At 38.7% G+C, this 25,452-nt stretch overlaps 2 protein-coding genes and 1 long non-coding RNA gene across 6 annotated transcripts; 2 read left to right on the top strand and 1 right to left on the bottom strand.

Moving 5' to 3' along the window:
* Nucleotides 1-127: 127 nt before the first annotated feature.
* syt8 (synaptotagmin VIII) lies at nucleotides 128-12,278 on the top strand. 2 transcript variants are annotated; one of them, XM_051381043.1, is made up of 9 exons: nucleotides 128-1,738; nucleotides 6,602-6,897; nucleotides 7,325-7,497; nucleotides 7,714-7,809; nucleotides 8,060-8,227; nucleotides 8,322-8,489; nucleotides 9,532-9,649; nucleotides 10,168-10,301; nucleotides 11,107-12,278. In XM_051381043.1, the coding sequence occupies exons 2-9, from the start codon at nucleotides 6,672-6,674 to the stop codon at nucleotides 11,341-11,343; spliced, it is 1,320 nt and encodes a 439-aa protein (XP_051237003.1). In that variant the 5' UTR covers nucleotides 128-1,738; nucleotides 6,602-6,671; the 3' UTR covers nucleotides 11,344-12,278. The 2 variants fall into 2 exon arrangements, with proteins under 2 accessions (XP_051237003.1, XP_051237004.1); XM_051381044.1 differs by lacking the exon at nucleotides 128-1,738 and adding an exon at nucleotides 4,021-4,247.
* On the bottom strand, nucleotides 6,809-15,795 carry LOC127352596 (uncharacterized). Of its 2 annotated transcripts, XR_007881142.1 has the most exons (4): nucleotides 15,672-15,795; nucleotides 14,118-14,260; nucleotides 7,307-8,540; nucleotides 6,809-6,939 (listed from the first exon to the last, which is right to left on the bottom strand). It is a non-coding gene; the product is annotated as an uncharacterized LOC127352596 (long non-coding RNA). The 2 variants fall into 2 exon arrangements; XR_007881141.1 differs by lacking the exons at nucleotides 14,118-14,260; nucleotides 15,672-15,795 and adding an exon at nucleotides 10,490-11,110.
* On the top strand, nucleotides 14,393-24,238 carry LOC127352562 (uncharacterized). 2 transcript variants are annotated; one of them, XM_051381050.1, is made up of 5 exons: nucleotides 14,393-14,485; nucleotides 16,059-16,147; nucleotides 16,635-16,703; nucleotides 18,232-18,416; nucleotides 18,971-24,238. In XM_051381050.1, the coding sequence occupies exons 2-5, from the start codon at nucleotides 16,072-16,074 to the stop codon at nucleotides 19,850-19,852; spliced, it is 1,212 nt and encodes a 403-aa protein (XP_051237010.1). In that variant the 5' UTR covers nucleotides 14,393-14,485; nucleotides 16,059-16,071; the 3' UTR covers nucleotides 19,853-24,238. The 2 variants fall into 2 exon arrangements, with proteins under 2 accessions (XP_051237010.1, XP_051237009.1); XM_051381049.1 differs by lacking the exon at nucleotides 14,393-14,485 and having other exon boundaries at nucleotides 15,601-16,147.
* The last annotated feature ends 1,214 nt before the right edge of the window (nucleotides 24,239-25,452 follow it).

Here is a 25,452-nt window from a genome sequence, read left to right as displayed (position 1 = left end):
CGTGTGTCATTTTTTCATTTACAGACATTTACAATAAAGTCCAGTGTAACATTTAGGAGGATTTATTGAACAGAATGTGTTTTCATTACCACTAAATCCTGGCCGTGGTTCCCCACTAGGGTCACTCTGTAGGTTTATATCTCTGTGAAGGAAACAAAATGATCTGATTATTATTTAAAATCTAAACTTTGAAGATCTGAACACGAGTTATATCCACAGAGCTTCAGTCTCTGATAAACTGCCTCGTCCTGCGTTAGAAAAACAACCAAAGAGCTGAGAAGAAACGACTGAATCTGTCCAAAAAAGAAGCGTATTGAGTCTGAATGATTGTTTAAAATGATCAAAAATAAAAATATGAGGAAAACTGATCAATATTTAAAGGAAATAATCTGCTCAAAATTCATCCAAATTGTTCGTATTACACAAACTTCCTGCAGTTACTGAGTTCACTGTTCAGTTTATCAGCTGTTCTCTCGTTAATATCCCAAAAAATATGTCATTTATAGCGTTTCTCCACCAATTAGCTCTGAGCTCGATGCCATCAAACGAAGCAGCCCACGTTTCCATCAGTTCAGAGTGGAACCGTTGTGATCGATAGAGAGGAAACCAGATACTTTCATTTAACTGTAACTGACATAATCAGGGATGTTTCTGTAGCTTACAGGTATAAAGTTTGATTGATTGAAAGCAGCTTTATCTTTTTTAAATCAATATAAAATAAAAACTATAATAGCTCAAACGTTCAAGCTTTAACTTCAGTCTGTAACGCCGTCACATTGCACTCTGGGTGATATCCAGGAGGAGACGAGCAGCTAAATAATGTAAGTGAAAATGATCACGTCTCAAAAACTTAAACAACTTCTGGAGTGTCAGGAAATATTAAGTTCATGTTTCTACATTTAGAAATATTTTGAATCATTTTCATTTAATAAAATCTGATGATGTGTGTTTTATTCATCATTCTTCCTACTGTTGTTTGTTTCTATTTCCCATGCTTATTTATATATAGAAATACATACACATATATACTTTTTTTGTTCTTTTTATTTCAGTACAAACTAATAAACTACAAAAGATTCAAAGCAGAACCAACTCACACAAAAAACAATTTAAAAAAAGAATAGAAATGGATAAAAGAAAACAAAAAAGAAAGTGAATTTATGACTCAATTTTAGTCCTTTTTCTAATTATTATGTTTTATTTACTTATAAAAACCTTTTAGCTTCGGTTTTACAGGGTTTAGGGACATGAATCATCTCAAAGTACTCGAAGATCTGACGTCACAATAAGCAAAAATACCAACGGAGGCCTTTTTCTCTGGCCGAGTTCAGAGGGTTAAACGTCTCATTAGGAACTTTATCTGGCAGCTTATCTCTGAAGTAAAGGAGGAAACACACAGACTTAATTCAGTCGCTGTTGTTCTGTTAAATGACACATATTTGAATAACTGGTATTTTAGCAGCAAGGACTCCACCTCTGTTTGAACACTGACTACGTAGGTACCTGTGTGTGTGTGTGTGTGTGTGTGTGTGTGTGTGTGTGTGTGTGTGTGTGTGTGTGTGTGTGCTCAGCAGGTGTGGTGGCTGCAGCAGGTCGAAGCAGACGGACTTCTTGAAGCTGAAGATGGCCGACTGAACTGTGGAGGAAACGGGACAGACCAGAACAACGTTTCACAGCCGACTGAACAAAAACGCAGAAGAAATGAGATTTAAATAAGAGCTGTGGTCGTTACTCTCAGGTACTGTCGCAGTTTAATGTCGTATTAACAGACGCTAAAGATGTGTTCATTATATGGTTCACAGTTAAAAAATACAGCTTTTATACTTTATGTGTGTTGATGTGAAACTGTGTGTTTGGTTTGTGGTTAAATCCCCAAAAAACAGACACTTTCCATTTTGTTTCCTTCCTTATTTCCCTCATTCTTCCAAACTTTTCTTCCCGTTTTGTTTATTTCTTCCTCCTTCCCTTCCTCTCTTCTATCTCTCTTCCTTTACTACACTTTCTTCAGAAAACACACACTTGTTGTCTTGTTGTTGTTGACTCTTTTATCTCCAGTGACCTCGGTCAGTATGTGTCAGCGACCTTTATCATCAAAAGAGTCGTTTTTTATTTTAATCGCAAAAAAAGGCGAGAAAAATAATATTTCCTTGCATTTCAACAGGAGCCCAATAAGGTGGTCGCTGTCTCTGCATCATATACATCTACAAATGTTTCAATCGATAATAATATTCAATAATAACACTTCACTCTGTCTGTCTTCAGTTCCACATGAGTGAAATGTGTAAACAGCTTCTAGCAGTGTGTGTGGACTTCATGTTAAGTAAACTTGTTTTTACATCTGAGCCGTGGGACAATGAAACACTTAAACCTGCTTCAGAGACCCTCTGCTGAGGAAAATATTGATTGGCTGTAACGTCCTACAGAGAGACCACAAATTATTAAAGAGTAACTTAACTGCAGCCTGGACGTCTGTGTTTCACTGCCCCCTGTGGTTGAACCTGTAATCACACGCAACAGTGATGTCACGGCGTACTGACACACCCTGGAGTACACCTCTATGTCACTCCAAGATGGAGACTGGAGGTTCAGCACAAGTTTTCAGTTTTCAGCCTTTTAAACGTACAATTTCTGCCGCTAGAGGGTCTCTCACATCAAAACAATAATAAAAGACGAAGTGTGATGAGGTGGTGAAGCAGCGTGGGATCATGGGAGTTGTTGTCTTCACCACCATTGGCGTCATTGCAGTCAGCTTCTCCCGGTTAGGATTCCTTCAGTGTTCATGGTTCAGGAGGTTTCTACCGGGAGCCCAATGATCCACAGAGGTCTCCTCCTCTCCAACACAAACAGACCCGCTGATTAAAACCACTAAACACACTGAATAAAGCAGTTCCACCTTAAACACACTGAATAAAGCAGTTCCACCTTAACAATCACTGCTTCTCCCACGCTGTTGGACAGACAAAGGACGTCCCGGAGGGGCTGCGAGCCGAGCTGCTGCCAACGTTAGCTCAGCTTGTTTCTCTGATAACTTAAGATCCAGACGTCCGATGACTAAAATCCTTCATCCGGTTCAAATCTAGAGTTAAAAAGCACCAAGATCTAAACAGTGGATGGTAACAATGTCTGTGATTTTTAAGGTGGAACTGCTTTATTCTGTGTTTTTAGCCGTTTTAATCAGCGGGTCTGGAGACCTCTGTGGATTAAAAACTACAAAATCAACTGTAATTCGCTTAATTCTGAACTGATCTTAATGAAATTTGGTTTGTTATAAACGTCACATATTTAACGAGATGCTGGTTACTTGTAGTTGAATTAATTCAGATCTAATCATCAAAAACTTCCACTTGGACACGAAGGTTGCGATCTATTAACAGGCAACATCAATGTGAATGTTTCTCTAAAAATTGTAGATTTCTTTACATATTATATTGTTATAAAGCCGCCGGGCTGATTGTTTCCTGTCAGACAGAAATTTGAACCATGTAATTGAACCAATTTGAACTAGTGTAAATGTACACTGACTGTCTTTAATATTTGTACATCCAGAACGCTGCAGACGCCGGCAGCACAGAGTTAATTAGCCGAATTAATTCCTACAAGAAACCAACATCAGGTTCAACTTCTCGCCCTCGTAACAAACCAAGTTTCATGGAAACTAGTTCAGAGCTGAGTGAGTTACAGCTCATTTTCTCTCTCAGTCTCTCAGTATTGTCATTGACTCGTGAGATCTTGACCTCCACAATATGGCAACTGCGTCAAATCGAGAACACGGTATCTACGTTTCTGTAAACACCAAACCCCAACGAGGGGGCCAAGACCTCCTGAAACAAGATCTGTGCGTCCACTGTTGGATCCTTTTACTGTTTTCTGTATCCATACGACAGTAAAGAAGATTTAAATATTGATTGAAGACATCAATTAATCAGTTCAGAGTTTCTGTGTTCAGGGCTGCAGGTTGTTCACATTCGGATCTTTAAGTGGAGATTCTGGCTCCGAACAGGAAGTGAACTTTCTCTGTTTGGAGAGAAAAGTGCTTCAGATGCTGATTACCTTGAAAAACAATGCGGCTGACGGAGGGAGGAGACGTTTCCTGCTTCTAATCAAACAGTTTGAGGGGTTGTTTTTAGGGAACGTCACCTCCTTCCTCTTCACTCGTTCTCTCCGACACGACTCTGTTGTTATCCTGAGCCGTGGTCGTCTGGTCGGAGCGAGTAGGGATGTGGACGTTTCTGTAAAACTCGTCATTAGTGAGTAAAATGTTTCACTTCCAGCTTTTATTTATTATTTTAGACGCCTGTTTGTCTTGATTTTGGCAAAAAACTTGTTCCCGCTCGATGTTTTAGTCGTAACAATACTCGATGCAGACTGTGATTAACGGCTAAGAAGAAGAAAAAATCCACATTATCTTATAAAATCTTTGTTTTCAGGAGGGTTAAAAATAATAAATCTTTTTAAAATGTATTTATTTTTTTCCCCAACTAATCACATTTTTGGTGGCAGAAACATCTTCAATAAACTCAGGGAACGCGGCACAAAATTCGGTGGTAGTGAAAGTTTACTTATTCTACGAGTCTCGAACAAGGCCATCACAAAATGGCTCAACCACGCCCCCTAAAGGCCACCAAAGCACGCTTAATAATAATAATATAAATAAAAATACATTTTATTCATAGAGAGCTACAGAGGTTCGATAGGTAATAGAAACAACAATTAATCACACATTAAAAGCAGCTCTGAAGAGAGTTCAGGGATTTGAACGTGGACGGATCGGTACAGTCTTGGAGGGGGAGCGAGGGGGCAGCTGTGGAGCCCCAGGATGGATGCTTGGTCCTCAGCGGTGGAGACAGGAGGTCGGCGGAGGCTTTGGAAAAGGAGTGCGGAGGTGGAGCAGAACAGGGCCTGGTTGTGGAGGGCTGTGTGAGTGAGGAGGACTGTAAACTGGATCCAGTGGAGGTTCTGGAGGACGGGGGGTGATGGGTATGGGTGAGTTCTGGATGTAGTTTATTGAGGTGTTTGGAGGATGTACCTGGATGAGAGGAGAGTGACGGGCGGGTGTTTCTCCGGGAGGGAGACAGACTTTGATTGATGCAGTGATGACCTTCGACCTCGCCGCAGTTGGAGCTCAGTTGTGGCTGCGTGTTGTTGCTTGTGCTAGCTGTGTTGGACTCCTCGTCCCAAATGTCTTCCAGACTTTAAACTCGGTGCGCTGTAGACGCTGTTAGCAGCAAAGCTTCGGTCAACTGATTCATAACTTTTTCTGATGTAACGTTAAAATGTTCCACCTTGTAGCAGTAAATCTTTAAACTCCTACCCCAACTAACATCACTGGACTTCTCCTTTAAAACATCCGACTTGCTCAAAATGAATTCAGATTTCAGATCTCCTCAGATTTATCCAGACACTGACTTCAGGAAAGAGAGGAACGACGATGGAGGCAGAATGAAGTCACATATTTCTGTCTTTGTGAGGATTTAATTAACATTTTTGACCTTAAGAATGAGGATTTATTTTTGGAAACCCTTCCTCAAAAGGGCTGTGTGTGTGTGTGTGTGTGTGTGTGTGTGTGTGTGTTGAAACAGTGTCGAGGCTTCGTGAGGAGTTTCGTTATCAGCGTGTGAATCGGGTGCTGCTGTTTGTTCATGGTGGAGTCCTGCGGGTGGAATTTAACTGAGTCACATCAGAACAGTTTGGTGGTTCTGATGTTTGATTTTATACGTCACTGTGGTTGGGAAGTCTCCAGTTCTGGAGGTTTCACTGTCCAAACACAGCGTGACAGCGGCAGTGGATGTTTTCTTTCTAAGCTTCTTCCCAGCTCTAAATTCATGATTCACTCTTCATAAATATCTTTATTTGTCTTACACGCTGATCCAAGGAAGTACTGGAAATGATTTGCTTGCTTTAAGTGTTTCTGTGGAACGTTTTGTAAAGATGAAATCTGGAAGAAGCTGTGCAGTTATCAGCTGCTCCAACATTAGTGGCAAACTGCAAATCTGGAATAAAAACTGAATGTGGGACACACACAGGCCTTTACATGAGATGGTGGTGCACTTCAGCCTCTTGTGGTCGAAATGAGAACTACAATAACAAAGACTTTCACCTGTTTTCACAGATGAAATAAAATAAAACAAAAAAATGTTTTTTCACCTTTTTTTCAGATTGAAGTTGAAAAAATTCTTTTCACAAAATTTTCACTTGTTTTTACAGATAAAAAATTACTTTTAAGGCTTTTGAGGAGAACTAAAAATGATCTTAAGAAACAAAATCATGTGTTTTCACATTAAAAAAACAAAACAGAGCAATTCTCCTTAAAATATGTTTTTTTTTACCACAGATGAAAAAAAAATGAATATAAAGTTAGAAAAATTATCTTAAAGAATCTCAATCACAAATGAAAAATAAAAAACTGATGAAAAAAAAGAAAACAACAATTCTCTGATTTTTTTCATGTTTTCAAACATATAAAATTTAAAATATTAAATGGAAATATGTTTTTTTTCAACGGTTTTTATAGTTTAAAAACAAGAAAACTGTTTTACATCAAGCTGAAAATGATATTTTATCTAATTTAAACTGAAACTCTTCTCACTTCTCTTGCTTTCAGAGCTCCTCTCTTCATCCTCTTCATCCTCATCCTCATCATCCTCGTCATCATCATCCTCGTCATCATCATCATGCCTTCCATCAGTCCACAACCAACTTCTTCTCATCCAGCACATCTGGCATCAAATCCATCTCATTCGACACCTCATGCATCACCGTCAGAGGCTCCCCCCATCGCGTCCTCCCCAGCCCTGACCTCCCACCCCTTCACCATCATCTTCACCACCGCCGTCTACACTAACACCACCCTCAGCCCGGCCGGCGCCTTCTTCAACAACCTTCTGAACAAGATCCCCCGTAAGTCACCAAAGTGCTGTAACACTGCAGTGTAGAAATACTCTGTTAGAAGTAAAAGTACAAAAGTCTCAGCATCACCTAAAGTAATCAATATGCAGTATATTATATTATTGGATTATAATTATTGATGCATTAATCACTTTTATGTTGCAGCTGGTAAAGGTTACTTTATATACTGTAAACATGTTGTTTAAGTTTATGTTTTTATACGTTTTAAAAAGTAAAAAACTGATTTTTTTTTGTTTCCAAAACTTAAAAATTTAAGATTTTGAGGAGAAAAGTAAATTATTATTAATTGTTAAGACAGTTGCCTTGAAATGTTTTGTTTTTACAGTGTAGAATTAAAGGCGGAGCTGTTAGATTTACAGCTGTTTACTTTTCCCACCACATCAGAAAGAGATCTCTTTACCCATCTTCTCTCCGACAGTGCCTCGATGGCTGGTTTACGCCATCTTTGTGGCCGGCGGTCTGCTGATTCTGCTCTGCTGTCTGTGTATCTGCATCAAGTGCTGCTGCAAGGGGAACAAGAAGAAGAAGCAGCAGAAAAAGGACGAGAAGATCAATCTGAACGGCGTGAACGGAAAAACCACCTCAGCTTTAGTGAGTGACGGCGCCCTCTGGAGGATCATTGGATGGCTGTTTCAGAAAAAAGGCAGAAATAAATGCAGATTTAATCGCAAACAATCACATAAATCAATATTTGCTCTCAAAAAAAACCATAATTGTGGCACATTAGTAAAGCACTGAATAGAAGATAAGGCTTGTGTTAGCTCCTTCTGGTGTCCGTGACCTGATGTGCTTCCTGTGCTCTGATAGATTCAGCCGGACGTGGCGGATGTGGACTACGGCTCGGCCAAAAAGCGGCGAGGAAAGCTGCTCTACTCTCTGGAATACAACGGCGCTCAGTCTGAGGTGATCCAACCTGTGACTATAGCTTCAAGTCAGTGGAGGAAAAATAATAAATGGACAATGAACAATAACAACATTTATGGTGAAACATCTTAGTCAGGGTTAGGATTAGTACCCAAGAAGGGTTTATGTTGTCTTATCCACTCTAAGGGCAACTTAGGGGGGCACTTTATCGTGTTTTATCTGCTGGAAGGATCACTTAGAGGGCGCTTTATCTTGTTCGCTAAAAGTCTGTTTTCCGTTGGTCTTTCAGCTCACAGTGGGGATCAAACAAGCCAGCGGCCTGAAGGCCATGGACCTGGGAGGAAGCTCGGACCCGTACACCAAAGTCTACATCTGCCCCGAGAAATCCAAAACCTGTGAGACCAAAGTGTTCAGACACACGCTGAACCCCGTCTTCAACGAACAATTCAACTTCCATGTAAGAAGTGGTGTCGAAAAGGTTCCTCAAAACAAAAAGGTCCCAAAAGGTTTCAGGACCGACCCTCAGATACTTCTGATGCTTCTTTTCCCAGATATCCAAGTCGTCCCTCCTGGCTTCGACGGTGGTGATGCAGATCTTTGACTTTAACAGATTCTCCAAACACGACATCATCGGCGAGCTCAGGGTGCAGCTCTGCAACGTGGACTGGAACCACGTCATCGAGGAGTGGCAGGACCTCGCCGAGCCCTCCAAGTTTGAGGTTCGCTTTGTTCCCTTTTTTTGCACACTGGGTACATTTCACAATGCGAAGCTATAGTGGCCGGAGGGGAGAAGAAAACACACAAGGATTGTATAAAAAGTGACTAGAAATATCAGAAAAAGTCATCTCTGATACATTTCTCAAAGGAAATAATATTTAAAAAATGTCAGAAATTCATCAAAGTCACTAATTTTACACAAACTTCCTGCTGTTACTGAGTTCACTGTTTGGGTTCATTGTACAGTTTCATCAGTTGTTCTCTACTGTTATTGTTATTGTTGAATATAATGTGAAATATCCATCAAATTAGTCATCAGTTTACTCTGGTAGAGTTCCCTCAAGGACAAAGGTTGGGAACCAGCATCAGATCCTCAGGTGGTCGAGGCTTTAACCATCAAGCCAGCACCTTCTTCTAAATTCTTCTTTTAAATCGCTTCTTAAAACCCATTTTTACAGGCACATTTATTATATTTCAACATTTAAGATTTCTAAAATAAAAGCAGATTTTTGCATTGAGCTTCCTAACTGGATCAGCAGTATGTACATTAAATTAAAGCTTCCATATATCCAGGTACTTGTACGACCCTTTCAGATGTGAAAACTTAAATCATCAAGTAACTGTAAGCAAGCTTTAGAGAAGACCACGAACTTATTATTATTATTGTACATTTTATGTACACTTATTGCTTTTATGGCTTTTATTGTGTCTTATTTTTGTATTTATTTATATTTCATTACCATGTTTTTCATCTTCTTCCTTTATTTATTCCCAAGCTCTCTGTTGTCATATCGTCTTCTGAGTATCCTGTTTTATTTTCTTTGTAAACTCTGTTTTTTAAAGGTGCTATATAAAGAAAGCTGTTATCATTATTATTATTATTATGATTATTATGATTATTATCTGTGCCTGGGGGACAGAAAACTCAAATCTCCTCTTAATATCCAGTATAAACAGGAAGAATGATTACAGCACAAACTGGTTCATTTTACTAAAAGAAGAATTACTGAGTTGTTTGTTTTCTGTCTCGTCTGTGTGACGCAGGACGAAAACCTGGGAGAGATCTGCCTCTCTCTGCGCTACGTTCCCACCGCCGCCAAGCTGACCGTGGTGATCCTGGAGGCCAAAAACCTGAAGAGGATGGACATCGGTGGAAGTTCAGGTCAGACTGAGACGGGAAAAGATTTCCCAGAGGGTTCGATCGAGGGGTCGAGGCGGAAACCATGCAGCCACACCAGGCTTCTATTTGAGACCCTGCTTTTATTATTAGTTTTACGGTATTAGCGCCTCGTTGTCCAGATTGTTTTCTCCTTGTGTGAGACACACTTTGGACATCATCTAAAGGTTAAAGGTTAAATTTGAACTTTTTTTCGTCCTTAGAGACAGAAATTAGAAATATATATAAAATAATTGTATTAAATATGTTTTATCTCATTCTTTGTAAACAATAACCACATATGGACATGCTTTGTTTGTTTGTTTTCTGTCCATAAAGTGTCTATTTGTCTGAATCCATGTGAATGCAGCATCAGTTTTCAGTGATTTGTGTGTATTTCCTGTTTTTATTGTACTTTTTATCCTATTTTTGTGCAATATTTCATCTTTTTCAACAAATTTCACTTCATTTCAAGTCTTTTTTATTTTAAATCGTGAATCTTAACGTCCACTTGGTGTCTGCAGATCCTTACGTGAAGGTGCAGTTGGCTCTGGACAAGAGGAAGTGGAGGAAAAGGAAGACGTCTATTAAAAAGAAGACCCTGAATCCTTATTACAACGAGTCCTTCACCTTCGACGTGTCATATGAACAAATCCAGGCGAGTTATAGGAGACAGATACAGGATGTTTGAGACTGATACCGATAAAAATGTTTGTTTAACATCTCAAATATGTTAATATAAGAGTAAGATTGGGTTGAAACTGATGGAAGGAAGTGAGAAAGTGTTGTTATTAAGGTGAACTGACCCTTTCTAAAGCCTAATTTTAACTGTACGCCTCGACTCACCTTGGTTTTCCACTGCAGATAGCAACCCCTTTAATGTTTGCCAGCCTTGGGACCTAAAAAATAAGTTGGATTTTGAAATCAAAGTGCCTTGAGATCCTCCCCCGAGAAAAAATCTGAGTTTCAGAGACTTTTTTCTGCAATCTGGTGACTTTTAAAGAATGAAAATAACAACATAAACCCTGCATTTTTATGTTAAATACTTTTAATGTAGCGGTGAAGTTTCAGAAGTGTGTCGGAGAAACTACGGTGGCTCACCCTATTGTAGAGCCAGTGTTTGGTTTGTCCACTCTGGGCTACCGTAGAAAGATGGAAGGCTGTGGAAGGCGTCTGTAGGTAAAAACGTCTCATTTTAAGGGAAAAAAGACACAAACGATTCTTATTTTCAGGTGATTACACGCAGAAAAAGGTCTGGAAATGTTGCCGACATTCGCTAAAAAACATCCTTAAAAATACTGATTGTTAATTAATGTGAAGCACTTTGGTTAGAAGTTGTGTATAATAATAATAATAATAATAATCTATAATAAATGTTATAAAACCTGCTAAAAACAACAGTATGGGGTTTTAAAGCTGCTGTTTGAGGAAGTTTTTAATCTAAAACCTCTGGTCGTCCACAGAGGGTGAACCTGGTGATCTCGGTGTGGGACCACGACGCCATGACGCGAAACGACGCCATGGGGAAGATCTTCCTGGGCTGCGACGCCTCGGGGAACCAGCTCAGGCACTGGGCCGACATGTTGTCCAACCCGCGGCGGCCGATCGCTCAGTGGCACAACCTGCTGTCGGCCGAGCAGGTCAACTCCACCCTGAACCTGAAGAAGAGGATACCCCTCGCCAGCAAACTGCCCTTTTGACGCTCCGGCACAGAAAAAAAAACCCCAGATTTAAATATTGTTTAAAGATAATTATTAAAGCTGATTTAAAATTATATTTTGGTATTAAATTTAGTCTATAAATCATATTTTAATTCCAGACTTGAGCACTTTTTACATTCTTCCTGTATGAATTTTCTGTAATTTGTATTAAATATGTTATCTCATGTAATCTAAGATCTTTTCCTGAACCCAGAACTTTATTTACAGTGTTTTTAAAAGTTATTTCTTTTACGTTACTGTGGAAGATTTGAAAATGTTTCACATTGGCGCCCTCTGGTGGTCGGCTGAGGAATGACACCAGTAATGCAGACGTCAGTAAAATTCGTTGATCTGAAGTTTCTGTTTAATGTTTGTGTTAAATATAATATATATTGAAGAGTCACAATTAATTCTTATTAAAAAAGTCTATTTTTGCTTCTTTTACAGGCTTTTCAGACAAAGTTCACCAAAATTAAAAAGTTATTCCAATTTGTTTCCTTCTGTCTGTAGATTTTACAGTGAAAAACTAAAAGGCTGTAAACTCGAAATAGGTTAAAGTTTCTGTAATTGTGAGAAAACCTTCATTTATACGGCATTTTAAAGGAAATTATACAGAATAAAGTAGGTTTTTTTTTAAATAATTGATGGTAAATTGCACAGAAAACCACAATCATAGTTTTCAAATTGTATTTTAATGTTTGTTTTGATGGTAAAAACTTGTATTTATACGGTAAAATATGGATTAAATTGACCACCCTAAATGCCCAGAGGAAGAATATCTGATCTCAACTGTGCAACCGAAGATTTTTCACTTCTAGATGTAACACAAAATTCTGTTTGTCCTGTTATTTTTAACATTTTTTTACCTGATCAAATGAAATCACCACAAGTTTATCTGTCATTCCCACTATTAAACAAATACAGCTGAAATTAAATGTTTGTCTTCTTGTTGAACTTTGTTGGATAATTTTTAACGTGTTGCTGCTTTAATTTTGACCACTATTATTATTTTAAAATCTCTCTCTTGTGCAATATTGTCCTTTAATGTGTTACCATATTTGTGGACTTCACCTACCTGTCAGTCCCTCCAGGATTTTGCAGGTTTTTGGTGATTGTTGGAGCCTAAAATGTCAAATTTCACTGCAGCTTTTCTAAAAAAAAAAAGTATTTTTTGACAATTTTAGGCTTTTTTTGTTGATATTTTGAATAAAACTTTCACATTTAAACATGAATTTGTGACTTCTGTCACACAAACAAGCCTCTATTACTTCAATTCATATAAACGGGAATAACAAAAGTTGCAGTTCCTCTAACGGCCACTAGAGGCTGGCTCCAGCAGTGAGTCTCCATATTAAAAAGCCAAACTTTAAAGCAGAAATTAGATTGAAAAAATGTGTGAATATAAGGGCTGAAAGTCTATACTTTAACTTACCACTTCTACAACCTTTAAATTCATAATCTGTTACTGAGGACAATTTGATTTCTATCTAAAACTGCATTTTGTAGCCAATCAGCAGGGACTGTTTCGGTGTCTGTTGGTCCAATTGCTCCTTAAAACAGCTGTTTTTTGAATGGAGTTTGGTTTGACAGTGTGGAGCAGAGGGTATTTTAACCTTAATAACTCTTTAATAAGTATACAAGTCTAATAATGAACTTTGTGAACAGCAGAAAGTAGTAAAAGGTCGATTAATAAACACAATTAGTCACTCTCCTATTTCTTTATTTTTTTCTATATGGCTGGTTGTATGATTTTGGCTCCTAATAGCTGAAAAGCAATATGGTATTCTTCATTTTATGGTATTAAATTGGCAAATTGGGCTCTGTGTTCAGTTCTTGCTCTCCAGATAGATGAGGTGTTTAAAATAAGACTGGAGATCAATCAAGCTGAGTTCAGCAGGTGGCTCTTCCTGCTGCTTCAGGCCTCCAGAGATCAGACTTCATTAAACCCTGTTTAACAGCTCTGCACCGGGAGGAAGGAAACCTGAGGGATTTTAGTTTTTTACTCCGTCTGCACCTGCTGCTGAAGCAGAGGAGGAGATAATCGCACCTTAAAATACTTAAAATAAGCAAGAAAAGCCTGATTAAATCTGTGTATTCCCACTGTTAAAGTTTATAACTGATCATTAAAGGATGGAAAAAGGCTCAGTTTTGGGCTGTTCTCCCTCCCGGCTCCTCTTCAACAATCAAAGCGGTCAAACAAATAACTGGAGCTGCAGTTTAACGAGCTTTCGCAGATCCTTTCTGTCTCGTGCAGCTCCCGGCAGGTGTGAGTCGGTATCGAAAGGGTGATTTAAAGGAGGCAGCAGGTCAGCGAAGGTCCAATAGATCCGACGGTGATGAGCTGAGGAGCTCAAGGAGACTCTTTGAAATGCAAATGTCCCACCCACCCATTCAGCTCTGACACACTTTACTAAAAAGTTGAAGATTGATTGTTGAATGTCGTGATATTATTGAATTATTGTTAGTTAGTTGATGCTGGCGTACATCAAATTTTGTTTCACAGGAAGCAAAAAAATGATTGAATTTTTATATAAAAATACAAATAAATGGAGTTTCTGTTATTATTGACACACATTGTTGAATACAGGTACAATATAACTGAGGATGAGATCTTAAAGGGTTAAAATGACATTTTTCATTCCACTTGGACTTTAAAACTGACTAAAAATAAAGAATAACAGTAAAAAAAAAAAGAATATAAAGTGATAATAATGTAATCTGTGATTATAACCAGAGAACCTGAGTGTGTGTGTCCCCCCCCCCTCCTCGATCACCTTAAATCAGACGTGGCCTTCATTCATTGTCGCTCTTATCTCCTGTGAATTTCCTGCCTGGTTACTGACAAAGGCAGCCAGATACACTCACACTTCATTATGGAGAGCAGTGACATCAGCAGGTTGGTGGGTTACCAGGATACCTGGAGAGAGGGGGGGGGGGAGAGAGAGAGAGAGAGAGAGAGGGGAGGCCTCAGCCGTCCAATTAAACACCAGGCTCCAGATCAGATCACATCCCAGATAATTGTTTTCTGCTGCTGCTTCAGTCGTCTGCTGACACGCTGAGAAACAGCCGGAGAAACTACGACCAGATTCACACACACACTCACACACTCACACACACACACACACACATATATATATAAACGGTGAGTGCTTTAAAACAACTGGTGCTGGGAAATAGTGACGATTTTTTTAACCTGTTTGTGAGTTTTATTGACGTGAATTTGTGATTTAATTACTAATCAAATGGTGCTTTTTACTTCATGTGACAACATATTGTTTTTGTTTATCTTAGAGCAACATTTGTTTGTTTTTATATCTGATCCGGTGGTCTTTAAATCAGACTGGAGGTGGATTTAAATGTGTTTTTATGATACTATTCTCTCACTCTGGACGCTTTCTGAACCCTAAAACTGCTCAAATATGAATTCATTGAATTAATAAGTAAAAAAAAACAAACAAACATTTGTTTATTTGCTGCTTTTTGACTTCCTGGATGTAAGAAACTCTTGGCTCCAGTGGAAGAAGTATTCAGATCAGTTATTTAAGTTAAGTTAAGAACAAAATGTACTTAAAGTATGTTGTAATAGTGCATCATCTGAGGGGTTGTGAGACGATCAGCTGGAGAGGAAAGAAGAAAAACTGTTTATTTTATCAAACTTTTCTCTTAACTCTGTGAAATACTGGAGAGTTTCAGCGGTTTGGGCCTCGAACAGCCATTCAAATGTAAATATTTGAGGATTTTTATAAACTTAGAGCAATCAAGCGAGAGATAAATGCAACTCACGTCTGCATTTTATGTTTATATGGTATATTTTTATTACGTTTGTGTGTGTATATACATTTATACACTGTTTTTATTATATTTTGCATTGTTTCTTCCTTTGTTGTTATTCCCTCTTGTTGTTATATATTGCTTTGTGACTTATGTCTGTGAAAAGCAATATATAAAAACCTTACTATTGAAAGTTTCAGCAAATAACACAATAAACAATATTTTTTTTACAGATGAGGGACACAATATTGGAGAATATACTTTAATAAAGACAACACTTTTGTCTTTTAATTAATTATTTAAGAATAGCAGGAATAATAGAGAGAATTAAGTTATTTTTATTTATTTATTGTGCGTTTATGTCCTGTCAACCTGCTGTTCCTCCACCGGTCCACCAGCAGGTGGCGGTAATGCGCCTACAAGCTGGTTTAACAACCGCCATTGAAAAAAGAGAAGAAGAAGAAGTAGTGAGCGGTCGGGCTCGCGCTCACGGTTGTAGTGCGGCTGCGCTGGCGACGCTGTTTGTTAGCCAGCCAGCTAATCAGCTAGCTACTCACCGGAGCTCCGTAGTTTGCCGCGCTTCGTCCGCCGGTGTCCGCCGGTGTCCGCCGGTGTCGTGTCGCGGGCTGACTCGCACAAGATGCCGGTGGTTTGATGCTTAATGTGCCGCTGCAGCAGCCGCGGAGGAGCGGCGGCAGACGGCGGGTTAGAGAGCGATGCTAACTTAGCGGCTAACGGTTAGCGGCTAACGGTTAGCTCATTCAGCGTTTCGCCCGTTAACAATGACTCTGCGTCGGCTAGCGGCTAGCGGCTAACGGCTAACGGCTAGCTCGGGTGATGATCCAGGCCGCCGCCGAGGCGATGTGTGTCCGATGGAGGTGAAGCGTTGCTCGGCTTGCCGACCATGACGGACCGCCTCAACCCGGTTTTTGTGCCTCTTGCAGCGGGAGGCGGATCATGGAAGCCGACGAGGACTGGAGCCAAAACCTGAGTGCGCACAAACTGCTGGACCGAAAGCAGAATGGAAGGATTGGTATTTATATTTATATTTATATATTTATATATTTATATTTATGTTTATATTTATATTTATATATAAGTTTATATTTATATTTATATTTAAATTTATATTTAAGTTTATATTTACATTTAAGTTTATATATAAGTTTATATTTAAATTTAAGTTTATATTTATATTTAAATTTATATTTAAATTTAAGTTTATATTTATATTTATGTTTATATTTAAGTTTATATTTATGTTTATATTTAAGTTTATATTTATATTTAAGTTTATATTTAAATTTAAGTTTATATTTATATTTAAGTTTCTATTTCTATTTAAGTTTATATTTAAGTTTATATTTATATTTAAGTTTATATTTATATTTATATTTAAGTTTATATTTATATTTATGTTTATATTTATGTTTATATTTATATTTAAGTTTATATTTATATTTAAGTTTATATTTATATATTTATGTTTAAGTTTACTGAAGGTGACCTCTCCTCCACAGGTACAGTGAGAACCCTCCACAGTCTGTTGAAACCACAGGACACACTCCAGATTCATTCACAATGTGCTGGTAGGTTCAATAACATTCATTAGTATTTAATTTAACCTACAGTTGGTCCAGAAGCATCTGCTGTATAGGGAGGTTTCCTTTAAACGGGATAAAATAAATACACCAGTGTAGTTTTAAAGGAGATAGATATACAGTGTAGATATATTAATATTAATAATAATGTGCATGTAAAGGAAATATATGTAAAACTGTGCAAAAAGTGAATCAGAAAGACTGTTTCTGTTGCTCAAGGTGCTCACACAACATTAATTAAATAATAATGATATAAACTGGTAAAACTTATGTATTATATTACAATATCTAAACACACACAGGTATATACATATTAAATAAACTAGAAAAATAAGCATTATAATCCAATAAATGACAATAAATAGAGATATAAGTGTATGTATGCTGCGGTATATGACAGACAAGCTATAATAAACTATAATAAACTGTAATAGTGATAGATAACGACGTGTTGCACATTAATTATAAGCTGCAGCATTATGTTGTGTTTATGAGCTGCAGCATTATGTTGTGTTTATAAGTTGCAGCATTATGTTGTGTTTATAAGTTGCAGCATTATGTTGTGTTTATAAGTTGCAGCATTATGTTGTGTTTATAAGCTGCAGCATTATGTTGTGTTTATGAGCTGCAGCATTATGTTGTGTTTATAAGCTGCAGCATTATGTTGTGTTTATAAGTTGCAGCATTATGTTGTGTTTATAAGTTGCAGCATTATGTTGTGTTTATAAGTTGCAGCATTATGTTGTGTTTATAAGCTGCAGCATTATGTTGTGTTTATAAGCTGCAGCATTATGTTGTGTTTATAAGCTGCAGCAGTGACGGTGCAGCGGTCTGTATCTGAAGGAGCCGCTCAGGGACCCCACAGACTCACACAGGGTGTTAGAGGTGTTGTGTGATTGACGTCAGCTCGGTTAAACGTCGTCCTCTCACCCACCACCTCCTCTGTGGAGACTATAGAGGGCAGGCCAGGACAGGATGAGCCCCCCGCCCCCCAGTGAACCAGCCTTGTTCTGTCACTTCTCTGTGCTGTAACGATAGAGGTTTTATATCCTGATACCGATGAGATAACAGATGATTTCATATTTTTGTATTTTAAAAAGGACTTTAAAGTGTAGAGCTTGAATACGAATCTAAACCTTTAAAATAAAACAATTTCACTCAGTTTTCCTCACAGAAATAAATGCAAAGTCAAATTATCATCCTGCTCCGGAGGTTATATAAATATAAATAATAATTTACTACTAAAACGTACGGAAGAACATTATTAATTCCTTATCATGTGAAAACAGTGCATTAAAAGAAAGAACAAGTTTGTTTGTAGTTAAAAAAGAGAGGGGTTAAAATGGAGCACGCAAACATTTCCTCCACAGCATCTCGCTCGCATGGCAACAATGAGTTGATTGTGATCTAATAACTAATAAATCAAATAATTGCACAAATTGAGAAAGAAGAAGGAAATATTAAAAGTTAAACAGGTTGCTGTTGATCTGAGACACGTCCTCCCCGTGTGACCCAGGCTCCTGTCCCAATCTGATGATGAGTAGGAGCGAGCACGCCGATGCGAGGCCCGTCCCCGTGGCCCTCACCCCCCAGCTGCCCCCCAGAGCTCACCGGCCCCTCTGCATGTCGGTCTCCTCCGACAGCAGCGGACGCTTCAGAGCTCTGGAGACGCAGGAGTGGAAGAACAACCTCAAAGCTCAGGTACGTAACAGCTCGCTGCTTCAATTAAAGTTCAACGACGGATAGAAAAGGTTTTAAATTCTGGTACATTCAGTCTTTTATTGTTCGGAAGAGGAAGAAGAGGAGTTAGGTTAGTTTAAAGGTTTGTTTCCACAAAGCGTTTTGTTCTGAGCACCAGTGTCTTCTTTTTATATTGTTCCCAATGAAGTTTTCCAGTTATAGAAACACCTGGAAATTGATTAAAATTACCAAATATCCTGGAATTATGTTCTGGAAAATGTTAGTTAGTACTTTAGTCCTTCACTATAATCTAGATTTAGTTTGAAACTCGACTGTTGGTAGAACCATATGTGGAACGTATTTGGTTATCCTCATGGAAGCCCAATGGAAAAATATCTTAAATTAATAAATACCAGCATGAGATAAGATGCACGTAAACAAACACTTTCTACTTCTTTTAATAAACAAACCTCTGCACTTCTGGAGTCATTAAAACTCAACCTCGGGGCCGGTTCAGGATGAGCAACGCAGCAGTTTTTGACCACATGTCAGATGAGTTTGTGTGTTTGTTGCAGATGGAGCAGGCCCACAGCGCGGGAGCAGCCAGCAGCACCGGCTCTCTGGAGCGAGCATCTCTCTTCTGCGCCTCCGCTTCCACCACGGCGTCCAGCTCCGGTCTGTCGAGCCCGGTGGAGATCCTCAACAAGAGCAAATCCTCCAGCCGCTTCTCTCTCTTCTCTCCGCCCTGGAACAGCAGCTCCGAGTCCGACTCCAACCCTCCGTCACGCTCGGGCTCCAAGAAGCTGCGCAACTACAGCAGGAGAGCCGCCACGGGGCCGGCCGGCGCCAGGGGCCCTGACACGCCTGAGCCCAAACCCAGCGGCCCCGAACACTTCCAGTACTCCGAACCCGTCATCTCCAAGGTGACGGACTACATCTACGTCGGCAACCTGAACGCGGCATACAATGGGCGCACCTTGTGCCGCAACAACATCGACAGCATCATCGACATGAGCAGCGTGCCGGGAGAGCCGGGCCCGAGCCTCAACCTCATACCGTGCACCTGCTCCCGCGGCGCCCGCCACAGCTGGTCCCGCCTCAAGGTGGACATCGGAGACGTGCCGGACGCTCTGGGCGACGGCCCCGCCCTGAAGCAGCGCTGCTTCGAGGACATCAACGAGTGCATCGACGCCTCCACGGGGAAGAGGAAGCGCGTCCTGGTGCACTGTCGAGACGGGTTCTCTCTGGCGCCGACGTGCATCATCCAGTACCTGATGGTGAAACAGAACATGAGGCTGATAGCCGCCTACGAGCTCCTGAGGGCCAAGTACCCGGTCAACATCAGGGAGTGCCACCAAAACGTGCTGGTGAGCCTGGAGAGGGCGCTGCGGCCCGGAGGCAACGTCGACCCCGAGTGCTTCAAACAGGCCATCTCTCGCAAAGTGGCGTGGACCTGACTCCGTTTCCCAACAGGCTCTGCTGCTGCTCGCGGCGCCCGTTGCTCCTCCCGCCCTCCCGTGGTGTTAGATATTCCCCTAAAGACAACCGAGGGCAGCTGAACTTTCCCCCCGTAGACTCGTCACCTGGATATTATCGTCCCCACTTTGAGTTCAGTGGTTGTAAAAGTTATGAATTTGATGTATTACCTCTTCAAAACCTGTAAATGTGACCCGCCCTCCCCTCACCGAACAGGAGACGCAATAGACTTCACTGTAATGTACACAGCTTCTTGGTATAACAGTGTAATCGTGTTGGCTGTATAGTTGATATAGTCCTGCTTCAGTTCTGTGCCATGCCGTTGTGGTGGTGTTTTTATATCAGGGGAATTTCTAAACGGGAGATCTCAGGAGATTATTGATGTCACTCCAGTACAGGGTGGGAAAATACTCATTGGATTAATCTGTGCCCCTCCCCGGTTCACACCTGGCTGAAATGCATCTTGGTAAAGCTTTGTGTATAACACATAGGGTCGGGCAGGTTTCTCACCTGGAAAACCTGGAAATTTACAGACCAGTTTTCCAGTAAACTCCTTGAAATTGTTTAAAATTACAATCCTGGAAATAATCCACATTTGTAGCTATTCACTCAGATCGCCTACGTAAACCAGGGTGCTGTCCTGGATTGTCTAGAAAACCACCTGTAAAATGATCTCTTAAAGAATGTGTGATACCACATAGAGACGTTATCTTCTAATTGCTGACGCAGATGTGTAATGTGAAGGCACATGACAGCACAATATGCATAAATCCTGTATTTTCTACACATCTAAATCTCTCGTTTTCCCTGTTATTAATAAAATGTCACTTTAAAGGGGGGGTTGTCAGTTTACTAAATGATAGAAAAAGGTTGGGAACCACTGGACTGTTGACAGTTATTCCAAATTCAAAAACCTCTCTTCAAGCTTTGTTATCATCATTAAACCCTCGACACACACCAAACACACCACTCTAATATTGTAGATATAAGTAGGTTTTTGCATTACAAATTAAATTTTCACTCAAGAAACAATTAAAATCACGATGATGTTAATTTTGGGGGGTTTTGTCGCACATTTTGAACTTCATAATAAGGTATAATTCTCTTGGGGAGCTCCCCAAAACTGTACCAAACCAAACATCCTGGACCGAACGGCTTGGGAACGACTAACTGGTGAATGTCCTGAAGCATTTAGCCGCTTATGAGACCCTGAGGAGTTGGTAGAGACCAAAAGCGGAGCTAAAAGAGTGCAAATATCCAAGTAAAAATTTCTGGCATTAATGCTAATGTTGCTCGAAAACTACAGGATTTATAAATGTGCCAACAACAAGTCTGTGACACTTGTTTCTGTTGCCCCCAAAGTGGCTAAAAAAACAACAGTTACTGCCGGTTTACGGAGGCATAATTAAGGGAACACTAATAATACAACCACCAACAGAGTGGAGACGCCCTCTAGTGGTGAAAACCTCCACAGAGCACCTTTAAAGTTACTGAAAGTCACTGGAGATGCATTTCAGTTCCCCGACAGGTGTGAACAATCTTTATAGATATTAACACAATCTGACCTTTTTTGTTTCTCTTCCTATGAATCTGTTTTGCCGGTATGATGATCGTGTGGATGTAAAAAAAAAACAAGAAAAACAGGAGCTGCTGATACTCCGAAGTTTGGAGGACGTTTGTGTGATTTGTAATCGGATCTATCGCCACTGACTTTGATTAATCCGCTATCGCAAGAGGGGAACTTTGCATACGGACTCGTTTTAAACCTGCTTCCTGGTGACCTTTCTCTCTCTCTCTCTCTCGCTGTTTTTCTTTATTTTTGTGTGTTTTCTGAGATCGTACTTGATGGAAGACGAACGGTCCAACGTGTCCTCTGTGAGGAAAAAGACTGCAAGCCCACATTTTTCAAGCCACAGTTAATTTGGGTTTTAAAATCTCTCCGGTGGTGCTCAGACTGTGGCTCTTTGTGAACTTTTTGAACTTCGGCGTATGCGGTGAATCTCTGTGGATTATCAGTATTAGTGCATCGGTGCCACTGAACTGCCTTCCAAGGCTTTCGCAGTGCGAGAGAGGATTTTGCACTACTCACAGGGGTCGTTCCAAAATGCAAAGTATTGACTGTTTTGTTTATTTTAATATTGTTTGAATTGTTGTTGTTTTGGGGTCATTATTGGGGGTTTACGAGGGAGTCTGACGGTTGTTTACGAGCTCATTAGAATAACCAGATTATGGTAATCGGGTCAGTTAAAGTGGCTCTCGCTATATTAGGGCTGTCACTCTTTACCAAAAATAAAGTTATTTGGAATAACACACAGTTACAAAATCAAGTCCAAACACATTAAAACTGTGGAAAAACATAAACATTATATATTAAAGAGTCAGTGGACTTTATGCCTGAACGACTTTTGTTTTCAAATTTTTTTCTTTTTTTTGGTCTATTTTGAAAATACAAACAACTGGTTTTCTTTTCTTTTTAAAAAAATAAACAAATATTTCTGTTTGGTTTTTTTTGTTGTTTTACAAATAAAAATGGAAAAGAAATTTACCTGTTTTACAATTTCTTTTATTTTGAAAATAAATACGATTTTTTTTTTTGTTTTTTTTGTTTTGAAAATAAAAACCGGTGAAAAACAAACCCATTTAACTTTTTTTAAATTAAAAAATATATATATTTTGGGTTTATTCTGGTTTCCCAAATTTGGTTTTCTCATTTCAAAATAAAAACCCTTTGACCATAAAGTCCACTGACCTTGAAGGATCAGCTCCTACCAGCTGACCGAACGTCCTTATATATAAATATATAAATCTTTCTATGTTATCGGCGACGATCCAGGTGCGGTTGTACGGTTGGCGTTACTCTGCTGCTGCCAAAAGCTAACGGCGGCGTACGAGCAGTTTACTGACCTTGGAGCTTAAGGAGTTCAAACACAACAAATTTTTAATTTTCAAATTAAAAGATGACAGCCCTACACACTGTTTGATAACCTGAGTTTACTTTATTTGTTTGGTTGTTGTTTACGGCCGCCTTCCAAAAGAAGACAACTTCTACTCAACGTGACCTTTTTATTAATATTTTACTCCTTTTTCAACAACTATTGTTTGATCACACGTAATCTGTAACACAACTTTTCTAAAAGAAATATGAAAGAAACTATTTAAATCAGTAATTGTTGAATTAAAGAAAATCAATCTGAGCACCGTCAAATAAAGCAGCAATTTATAATAATTGAATCTAGATTATTTTTTGATGAATTGATTGTTTGGTCTATAAAATTTCGCCCGAAACATTAAAATCTCACATTGGAAGAAGTTTGAAATTTCTGCTTTAATAAGCAACTTAAAATATTAATTAAAATTAAACTTTTGATACCGACTAATTGATTAAATCTAAATGCTTCAACATTGGTTACAGGTGTACGTCGTACATACCCGAGAGTTGAGGCAGAGAAGTCGTAAGACACCACATGGAAGAAACGTGTCCGTGAGACCCTGAACTAACCACACAAAGTGCTAACGGACTACTTTTTTCATGTGTTTGCTGAATTATTTGACACTTTGTCCTCGATTAATATCAAAATCTGACATTGTTACGATATATGACAGAAAAACTTCAAAAAAACCAACCCGTTTAACGTTTTTATTATTTTTATTAAATAACAGGAAAAAGCATAATAAGTCTCCTTTAAGGGGAAATATAGGAGAGTTTGATTTTATGCATCAGATATGCAGAATTTGCATTTGGGGTAATAATTATAAATTAAATTATAATGTGTCCAACTTCATTTTGTTTAGATTAATAACAGATCACATCGTTTTATTTTCGAAACAATCCGACGTACAGGACGGTTTTTAAAGTTAAAGTCGTCACGGCGCCGTCAGACAAGAAAGCGAAGAAGTACGGTGCCTTCGTTAAGAAGTCGTCTTGTGACCGTACGGTGACATTTGCACACTTTGTATGACTTTTAACTGATTTATCTGATTGATATGTTGTAAAATGTTCAATATTTTTGTTGATGTTTTTATTTTTTTGCAATGAAGATGAGATTTGTGTAAAGTGGTCGTTGCTGTAATATATTTGCTGGTCATTATTGTACAGTACCGGTGTTTTTTATTAGTTTCTCAACATATACGAGGAGGCGCCACAGTGGAAGAAAGCACATTTTGGTTTCTCCCTTTGTTGTTAAAGTCATATCAAACTGAATCGGTTTTTCTAACTCGTTCTCTCAGGTGATTTCTCAGTGGCCCAGAATGTTCTCGATGAATATGAATATTCAGAAATGTGAAGCGATGTGTTTCTCATGTCATGTTTCTCAAGTCGGATATAATTTGTACTGTTGAAATATTAAAGAAAAAGGGATGTACGTAAAGAGTTGTTTCTGTTGTTGACAACAAGCTGTAAAAAAAAAAAAAAGTGCTGGACACGCAAGGTGGCCTCGAAATGAGTAAAAACCATTAAACTCACTCGGAGTTAAGCTCTTTTTAAAGGAGTTTTTAGTGTTTTAGAGCAACTTTTATCTGTGGAATTTCACTGTTTTATCATTAACATGCTTTAAAAAAACCTGCAGTTCCTCTAACGGCCACTAGAGGCTGGCTCCATAAGGCCCCATATTAAAATGTCCAACTTTACAGCAGAAATAAACATGTTTACAGTCTGGTACAAAAACTGGTTTTGGTCCCTATAACTGATTTCCAAGTTTATGACAACTCACCTGTTTAAATTATAGTAAGGTTTAAAGTTCCTTATGAAGCAGAGAGATGTTTGCTTTCACATATTTACCTGTTTCCTTCAAAAAACAGGCAGTTATTGAACGACTTACAGTAACCAATAGTGCTGAATGTGGATTTTCCCTCAGTTTGATCTCACGTTCTGGTCCTGGAGTTCTGCTTTGAGTCTGTCATCACTATTATTTGCCGTCCACTTCATTAGGTGACGTCTATTCTTTCTATTTTGGTCGCAGCTTCTCAGCACATCTCTGGGACAAGACCTTATGGATTTAATCCTGAGCAGGGATGTGAAAACAATCTGTATTACAATTATAATTCAGTCACAGGTGCTTAAACTTAATGATCAGAGTCAGTTTTATTGAATGAGGGGAACAAATACTGCAAGTCAAGAAGCAATAAAAGAAAAAAATTAACAATAACATGAAACAAAAATAGACTAAATGTACTATATGGCTGTTATTTTAAATTAAAGAGTATAAAGTAGAAACTTATTGTTTAACTTATTCTTGAAACTGATTACATTGAACATTTCAAGTAAAACAAAGTTGGTGTCAGTTAAAATAACTAGTAAAAGCTGCTTAATCAAGAATCTTTTTAATTTACAAAGTTAAGTTTGTGTTACTTAAAATGTTTAATTGTAATCCGTTTCAAAGTTGTTTTTTTTAGTTAAAATAACATTTCGCACTACAGATTTAGTTAATTTAACTTAAAAATATTGTTGAAACTGATCACATTGAAAATTTAAGTAACACCAACTTAATTTTATAAGTTAAAACAACATTCTTGATAAAGCAGATTTAGTCATTTTAAGTGACACTGACTTAATTTGTATTGTGAAAACAAAATACCTAATAAA

This window comes from Dicentrarchus labrax, unplaced genomic scaffold, assembly GCF_905237075.1.
Source record: "Dicentrarchus labrax unplaced genomic scaffold, dlabrax2021, whole genome shotgun sequence".
NCBI classification, from domain to species: domain Eukaryota; kingdom Metazoa; phylum Chordata; class Actinopteri; family Moronidae; genus Dicentrarchus; species Dicentrarchus labrax.
The sequence above is the reverse complement of the archived record's forward strand: the minus strand, read 5'-3'. Positions and strand labels throughout refer to the sequence as shown.